This window comes from Poecilia reticulata, unplaced genomic scaffold (assembly GCF_000633615.1).
Source record: "Poecilia reticulata strain Guanapo unplaced genomic scaffold, Guppy_female_1.0+MT scaffold_212, whole genome shotgun sequence".
Lineage (NCBI taxonomy): Eukaryota > Metazoa > Chordata > Actinopteri > Cyprinodontiformes > Poeciliidae > Poecilia > Poecilia reticulata.
The window spans coordinates 100422-109250 of NW_007615022.1; the positions used below are offsets into that span (position 1 = coordinate 100422).

The 8829-nt window shown below is 45.4% G+C and overlaps 2 protein-coding genes across 2 annotated transcripts in view; both read right to left on the bottom strand.

The window, feature by feature from the left end:
- elk1 (ETS transcription factor ELK1) overlaps positions 1-4342 on the bottom strand; it is a 10096-nt gene extending 5754 nt beyond the window's left edge. Inside the window, exons 1-2 of the mRNA XM_017303203.1 lie at positions 3370-4342; positions 79-287 (exon numbers count right to left, since the gene is read on the bottom strand). Of these exons, the coding sequence (XP_017158692.1) occupies positions 79-287; positions 3370-3394 (234 nt within the window). The 5' untranslated portion in view covers positions 3395-4342. The remainder of the gene's footprint in view (positions 1-78; positions 288-3369) is intronic.
- Positions 4343-5530: 1188 nt separating this feature from the next.
- uxt (ubiquitously-expressed, prefoldin-like chaperone) overlaps positions 5531-8829 on the bottom strand; it is a 3942-nt gene continuing 643 nt past the window's right edge. Inside the window, exons 2-6 of the mRNA XM_008402294.2 lie at positions 8037-8118; positions 6964-7031; positions 6754-6861; positions 6037-6100; positions 5531-5919 (exon numbers count right to left, since the gene is read on the bottom strand). Of these exons, the coding sequence (XP_008400516.1) occupies positions 5845-5919; positions 6037-6100; positions 6754-6861; positions 6964-7031; positions 8037-8118 (397 nt within the window). The 3' untranslated portion in view covers positions 5531-5844. The remainder of the gene's footprint in view (positions 5920-6036; positions 6101-6753; positions 6862-6963; positions 7032-8036; positions 8119-8829) is intronic.

The following is an 8829-nucleotide window of genomic DNA, read 5'->3' on the forward strand; positions in this document are numbered from 1 at the left end:
CCTTGTCGTAGTAGCGTAGCGCGCTTGTCGTAGTAGTAGCGTAGCGCGCTTGTCGTAGTAGTAGCGTAGCGCGCTCACCTTGTCGTAGTAGTAGCGCAGTGCGCGGCTCAGCTTGTCGTAGTTCATGTTGTGCTTATTCTTGCGCAGCCCCCAGAGGCGGGCCACCTCCTCTGCGTCCAGCAGCTTGAACTCCCCGTCCTCGCCGGTCCAGGAGATCAGGTGGCGCTGGCGCTGGTCCTCCAGCAGGTGCAGCAGGAACTGCCACAGTGTGATGGACGGGTCCAAAGCTGGGGGAGCAGAGAGAGATGTCAGACATGGACCAGACCAGAACCAGAGCCGCTGGTTTAAGGGCGAAATAGAGTTGGACTCTTCAGAAGCCAGAAATGAACCAGAACCAGAACAGCAGCAGCATGATCAGAACCGAGTATGGCATCGTTCTGATCAGACCAGAACCGGTTAACGGCCAGTAAACACAGGATGCTGCATGTAAACAATATCAGTTATTAGTTTAATCACTAAACACTTTTATTATATTTTATCTCATTCCTGGCCGGGTTCTGATAGAACTGGGTTTTCAGTACCCCTCAGAACCAGCCGCTGGTCTCCAGTGAAGAAGAGGAGGAGATGAAGATGCTGCCCTCCAGAACCATGGCGGTCTTGCACAGACAGGGGGCGCTGCAGCGTTCATCATCCAGAACCAGAGGGAATAATAGTCTCATCTGAACCAAAGCAGGTCAGAACTCCACTGGTAGCAAATGGTTCTGATCCGGATCCGTCCAGCCGGGATGGTTCTGGCATGGGCTTCCAGAGGAACCAGAACCTGGGTGTCAGGGAGCCCATCGATGACAGCAAGGTCATCTCCAGAACCAGGAAGTTCAGCTCATCACTCGGGCCGGTGCTGCACAGCAATCTGGATCGCTGGGGTTCTGGGACCGGTTCGGATCCTGAGCCAGTCCAGATCTAGTTTCCGATCCGATAACAGAACCAGTTGGACCGTCAGACAGGATCCCCCCAGGCCAGGCTAAGTTTGCTTCTTTTGTTTTTAGGAAAAAATTTATATATATATAAAAAACTTTTATTTCCACTGGTGGAGCAGATTTATTCCTAAAAGTTAAGTTTATAGTTGATGCATTCAAAGCCAGGAGAGCGACCAATCACGCAGCTGGCTGTTGATGTCTCAAGTTTACCTGAGTACAGATCACCTCCTCCTTTCACTCAAACTGGACTCAGGCTGACCTGTATGGACATTTACATCAACCMCTGTGAGGAATTATGATTCTTTGGAGAACTCTAGGTAGGGGTCTCACCCCGCCGTGTTAGCTCTGTTTGTGTAGCTCTGTGTGAACCGCAGGAATGAGGAGCGTTGAGAAGGATTTATCTGTGTGCAGCGTTTCCATCCCAACTAGGGTTGCTACCAACCCTGTAAAATATGGAATCGTCCCGTATTTGGTTGTTAAATGTTGCGTCCCGTATTGAACCGATACGGGACTCGAATTGTCCCGTATTTCTATAAATGCCTATCACACACATATCAACACTAATTATAACAATAAGTTCAGCTAAATTGTCGTAGCGGGAGCTAAAGGACCCCTGAACGCTACGAACCAACGCTGTTGTCACGGTTGCCTAGCGACGAACACTACGCAGCAGAGGTGAGCTGCTGTCAACCCGGACCTTTTTAAAACATCCGACCCGATTCTCCACCGTCCTTAGAAGCAAAACCTCTCGTAAAGATACGGATGTGAGAAGGGAAACGTAAATCCCAGGATGAATGATGTCAGTGAGGAAGAAAACAGGCAATTAAAACAAATGTGTTGGTCGTGCTGCTGTATGAATGGATCAGGAGAGGAACCGCAGACCCGTCAGAACCTGAAGAACCAGAAATCAGCATCTCTTCATCCCTCAATCATCTCCTGAGGCCGATATGGTGCCGAACATTTTGCTATGATTAAGTTTCTTATTGTGGTTTTATTCAACTGTTATGGTTTGATTATTAGATAATCAATTATTTGCTTATTTAATTTATAGTCATATCAGCCAAAATAATACAGATGGTGATTTAGAATAGAGATCAAATCATACTGAGATTAACAGTAAATACATCAATATTTCTACTTTAAAAGGTTTGTTAGGTCTTTCTGTATGTTTTATTTTGAAATCTTGATATGTTTTATTAACTCAGTGGTTATTTAATGCATCATTAATGTCAGATCCAGACCTGCAGCCCAGGGGCGGATCTAGATGGGGGCCAACAGGGGACCAAAGGAGTTATACTAAATAAATGTCTTATGTTAAAGTTCACTGGTGGATTTTTTTAACCTTCACAATTTTACTTTAACAATAAACTAAAAATGATAGAGCTGCTCTTTTAGCTGCTGTATAGAATCAGACTTTCCACCTGCCAGGATCTGCAGCCTGGATCTCTGGAGACACAAGAGGCTCTTTGGCTCATTTATTATATCCAATGATGAAATATTGCTGGGKTTTTGTTTCAGTCTTTATTTAAGTGTCTCCATGTAAAGACACCGACTACCCCGGCCCTCGTGGTAAATTTCTCCAGAACCAGCCTCCAAACCCAACTCCTTGTTTATATAAATATTTTAGTAATATTCTGTAAAATACCAGAATTTTCACATAACTTTTGGAGCCCTGCTTGAGGACACATTGTGATTATTAAATTAGGTGTTATGATCAGTTACTCAGTACTTGGGCCGACCCGACCCGACTCGCTGCTCAGACCATGAGAACCAGCAGAGAACAGGGTCCACGTTCGGACCAGAACCAGAACCAGGCGGCGCCTCTCCTGCCATCGGAAACATCTCGTCTCACAACACGATGAGTGCATCAGCGTTGCCATGGTAACATGCTAATATTGCATCACAGACATGAGTTTGCTTATCAACAAGATGAAGAGCAACATCCTCTTCCTCCTCAAGCTAATCAGGATCATTACAATAATAACCTGGAGACACACACACACACACTCAGCGACCAATCACAGCACAGCGACGCTTTGGGATGATGAACAAATGAACGTTCATTAATGTGTTTTGTTCAGGCAGAAAGGAAGCTGCTGCTGCTGCTGCATGTGGCTGAAACACACCAACAGTTTACTTTAAACACAGAAAATCAATATTTATCAACCAGAATCAACTTTTGGTTGTGAAGAAATTTGACTCCATCTGCACTAAACTGGAGAAATGCTGTGTTAGCCTTTTCTGCTTTATTTAAACCAGGTTAAAGCTCTTCAGTCCACGCAGCTCAGCGCAGGTTTCTGTCCGGCCCAGCATCACTGGCAGACGGACACAGAGCCACCTGCAGCTGCAGGCCTCAGCAGCTCACCTGTTGCTACCTGCACAAGCAGCTCACCGTTAATCAGCGGGTTGGACTCCATGTTCTGAGCGGGTTCAGCCTGCCAGCAGTCACACCGCCTCCATGCTGCGGCTGTCGGCGTCGTGTCGCTGCGGCTGCGGGTCTGTTTGCGTGCTGAAGTGTCACAGTGGAGCTGAGGAGGAGGCGGAGGAGGAGGAGACGTTCAACCGCTTCTCTGCCGACCTGCTGGCGTTATGTAACCGCTCCGAGCTGCCGCGGCGGGGCTCCACAGCCTCCATGCCAAATATCCTCTGGGGGCTCAGCGTCCAGAGAAAGCAGCACCGCCACCAGCGAGTCCTCTGATCACCAAGCCCAGCCGGGCTCACCTGCGGTGGTTCTGGACGAATCCGCGCTCCGGCTGCCGCAAACAAACCTGCTGACAAAGCCCGCTATTACGATAAATTATTATAAAAATAAATTATTTTATCTTCTCAGAAACGGAAAACGAATATCTTAGAAATCAAGTTCCTACTGCTTTATAAAAGTTTCCGCAAGTTCAAGGTTCTGTCAAAACAGAAGCTGTTAGTTTAGCCTAGCATCCCGCTGCTCTAGCAAGGAGCTATTAGCTTAGCCTAGCCTAGCCTAGCATAGACTACAATCTGCTCTAGTAACGAGCTATTAGCTTAGCTTAGCTTAGCCTAGCCTAGCATAGACTCAATCTGCTCTAGTAACGAGCTGTTGGCTGAGCCTCCCGCCTCTCGGTCTGCGTCAGACCCGAAACAGCTACAGTTTCCCGGGACCGTCCACGCACCTCCGACACGGAGGACAAGAAACCGAGAAGGTCCAGTCAGTAATTCGATAGATGTGTTCGGGGATAACGACTGAACTCCTGAGTTCTCCCAGTTCGTTTCTGGTTGCGCCTATCACAACTCTTCATCACAGTCAGAGTAACGGCGGCTAACAGAGGGGTTCCGGTGGAGTCTTTCAAAATAAAAGTTTTCAAAACTGATTTTTCACCTGACCGAAAAGGTGCAGCTAAGCTAAAGACTGATTTAAGCTCAGTGTATCTTTCTGTTATGCTGTAATGCTTGATTTTATGTTGTTGTACTTCTTTAAAGCATCTTTGAGTATTTAGGAAATACAAGATAAAATGTACTATTACCAGACTACAACTCTGCTACGTGGCTCCTTGGTTCCATGTCCTCCCCTACCAGTTGGATTTCTTTCAAAATAAAAGCCACTAGTGGGAGAAAAAAAGTGAAGTTGATGTTATGTTAGGACAGGAGACGAGATGTTTCCATCCCTGAAATGATGATGCATAGATTCACTTATCTAAGTCTAAACTATGTTACAGAGTAAACACAGTAAAAACAGGCTTTATCTATGGCATTGTTTATTAAAATGGGACATTTCTGATGTATTAAAATCAAATACGATCGGTTCACTTAATGATATTAGGGATTAGCTAATTCAGCAAGTACTTTTACTTTTAATACTGAAGTATTTTTAAAAGCCAGAACTTTATAACTTTTACTTAAGTAAAATGTTGATGTGGTACTTTGACTTTTACTTGAGTGAATTTTTTGAGCGCTTTCTCCACCACTGCGTATCAGCTTCTTCCTCAGCAAGCCGTTACCATGGAAACAAGCTCCACGTTGCCAAGCATCTGCGAGAGCAGCTGAGACCCGACACACTGGACCGACGGGCACCGGACCGGTTCCGAACCCGGCAGGCTGCGCTTTTACAGAATCAACAGAATTCCAGAACAAAGCTGTTTCCATCCATCCATCCATCCATCCATCCATCCATCCATCCATCCAGACTTCCCTCCCCAGCCTCTTCCAGGTCCTCCAGGAACCCCAAGGCGTTCCCAGGCCATAGAGAGACATCGTCCCTCCAGCATGTCCTGGGTCTCCCCTCCTCCTGGTGGGACCTGAACTCCTCACCAGGGAGGCGTCCAGGAGGCATCCTGACCAGATGCCCGAGCCTCAACTGGCTCCTCTGGACGTGGAGGAGCAGCGGCTCTACTCTGAGTCCCTCCCKGATGACCGAGCTTCTCTCTCTAAGGGAGAGCCCAGCCACCCTGCGGAGGTCATCATATTCCTAAAATGTTTCATTAAAAAAAAAGAATATTAGTACACAATAAAACAGAAACTAAATCAAGTAATAAAATTCAACATACAATAATCAATCAATAAATCAACCAAAACAAAAATGTTCTCAAATTCTTTATTAAATTTACAATAAAAACCACAATAAACAAAAGCAAAAGGATGAGAACTTGTTCATGTTTGTTTCTTCAGCTTCAGTTCAGCTGCTTCTCCGTTCACCAGACAAAACCACTGCCTGACATTTTATTTTGAAAGGTCTCAGTGATGTGGAGGACTTCCTGTTTGAGCAGCAACAGGAAGTAGATGTCATCAATGTTTTCTTTCACATCTGAGAAGAAGTTGGTTCCACTGTGTCCAGTTGGAGATAATTTGCCTCCTGATGAAGAGGCTCCTCCTCATCCTCTCCCTCCTAATCGTCCAATCAGAGCTGAGCAGCAGCAGCAGACTTCCTGCAGACGTCTGGGAGCTCCTCCAGCCCCTGCAGCTCCCGCAGACCCTGGACAGGAGAGAGCAGCCAATCAATCAGATCTGCCCAGACACACACTGGTTCTGCTGGGACCGGGACCGGGTCAGACTGCGATCAGAACCGGTCCAGTTCTACAGATGAACTGACCTCCAGCACCATGCGGATATGGGCTTTTATTTTGGCAGCGTCCTTGGTGAGCTGCTCAGTGAAGCTGCAAGCAAACACAGAGTTAGCATGGCTAGCATATATCATTAGCATAGCTAGCATATATCATTAGCATAGCTAGCATATATAATTGAACCTGTAGAAATCTGACATTTAGATATTGTTGAATACTCAGGAAAAATAAAACAAATTATCACATCAATTTGCTTCAACTTGGGCTAATATCGTAAGAAATCTCCAATATTTATGTTTGATGTGGAGAAAAACAGAACATTCTAGATTAAACATTTTGTCTCTTCAGCTGATTTTTCAAATTTTTTAAATTAGTATCAAAATGTTCTAAAGAAAAAAAATTTTAAACAAAAGATATTTTTAAAAACTTGATAAAGTGCTAAAATTTAAGTATATAAAAAAATCAAAATTGAATATTTTATATTTTTAAACAATATTTTAGTATTTGATATGAAAAATATTTTTAAAATCTGGAAATATAAAAATATCTTGCTAAAGCATAAAAATCGCAGGGAAATTTTTCCATTTCTAAAATAAAATTTACATCTGCAGAAATTATATTTTGAACTTTTCAAACTTGAATAATTTGAGACAAAGTAAAAACAGAAATCAATAAAATATTAAAATCAGTTTCAGGAATTTTCAAAATAGTCTCTATTGCCGTTGCCATGGCGACAGCAAGCTTACAGCGTCAGCTGATTGGTCTTCTTGTTGATGAAGCGCAGCGCCTCCTGGTGGCTCATCTCCACGAAGAACCCGAACCCGACCAACACCAGAATCCTGGAGGGGTCGTCCCTGAGGAGAGGAGGCGAGCCAGTCAGAACCGGAACCGGAGTCTGGATCATAAACGCTGGGCGCCGTCCGAGTCACACGGCCACAGGAAGGGGCGGGGCTTACACTCGAGCCTGAACGAAGAAGCTGCAGCCCAGATCCACGTCTGCCTTCATCCGCTGAGGCCCCGCCTCCTGCAGGAACACACCGTGACGTCACAGTGACATCACAGTGACATCAGAGATGGCCAACTACAGCTACACAATATGAGTGAGGAATGTCTGAGTTTTACGTACTAAATGTATTTCATATAAACATGGAGAAAACTTACAAATAAAATGTAGAAGAAATGAAAATCAAAGTGAAAGATGCCCAAAGAGAAAATGTGAATTAAATGTCTAAAAACAGAAAAGATGAGAGAAAAATCCTTTGAAGTAAAACACAAAATCAATCCATCCATTTTCTAACATCCCGGTCCCTCAGTGGGTCAGCAGGAGCTGCTGCCTCTCCCCAGCCAACGTTCCAGGCGAGAGGCGGGGTCACCTGGACGGGTCGCCTGGACGGGTCACCTGGACGGGTCGCCAGTCTGTCGCAAGGCAACACAGAGACAGACAGACAAACAACCACACTCACACCTAGGGACGATTTAGAGAAACCAATTAACCTGACAGTCTTGTTTTCAGACTGTGGGAGGAAACTGGAGTACCAGGAGAAAACCCACCATGCACAGGGAGAACATGGAGACTCCCCGGGCCGGGAATCGAACCCAGGACCTTCTTGCTGCAAGGCAACAGCTCTACCACTATGCAGCCTCTTAATAAAAAAAGTATTTAAATCTCACAAATTAAAAAATGGTAAAACTCCAGAATATTTATTTATCCGAGCTGAAAATCAGCTCCAGGTATTTATTTGATCAGCTCTTCAGACTGAAGATCAAAAATCCTGAGAAACGACGATCAGGAGCTGATTGGTTGTTTTTCATGTTTATTCAGAAGAAAAAATAAATAAAACTAAGAGGCAGCTTCTGATTTCAGGTTATACTTTCATTTCATCTGCTAGGATTATAATCCAACTCCTGAAAGCTGCTGAGGCCACAGCGCCCCCTGCTGGAGAACACGAGAGGAGCCGTTTAAATGAAAGAGAAAGGAAAGCGATGGCAGAGTGAGACCTCTGTCCTGATGGAGGATCTGTGCAGCTACCTCCAGACTCTGGATGACGTTCTTCAGCTGCAGGTAGTGAGACATTTTCTCATAGAGACGATCCCTCTGCTCCAGCACCGCCCTGCAAACAGACCAGAAGCCCGGATGTAATGACAGAAACTCTAAATAGTTCCTGTTTTTCCAGCATTTATCTCCATTGTTGGTTTCTGTCGCAGACAAACGGAGGTAAAGACGAGGAAGTAACTTTTCATTACAAAAGAAAATAGTACCGCAAAGTGATTTGGATAAATTACTTTAATCTGATCACTGAGTCCAGTAATCAGAGTGATAGCATGTTAGATTACTCTTTGCTGAAAAAAGTGCTCCGCGTTACTGACGTTACTGGTCAGAACCCATCAGAACCTCCGATCTCTGTGTCCGGCAGAACCGGGATTTCCTCCATCTCGACTTGCAGACATGGTTCTGGAGGACGGGAACAGTTTTCACTGAAGTCCAGAAATCRATTAGAAATGGAGAAAGAGTTCTGATGGTCCGGGTCCACTCAGACGGTTCTGATGGTTCCGGTCTGGGTCGGATCGGATTCGGAATGAATCAAACCTGTTTCTGTCTAGTTCGGGGGGGTCCAAAGCGGGTCCTGGAGGCCCGGCATGTTTTAGTCTCTCCCTGGTTTATCACACCTGATGCTCGTTAGAGACCCGAGGAGAACATGGACCTGCTGAAAGGTTGTTACCGACAGCAGGGAGTAAAACATGCCGGACCTCCAGGACCCGCTTTGGACCCCTGGAGTAAAACATGCCGGACCTCCAGGACCCGCTTTGGACCCCTGGAGTAA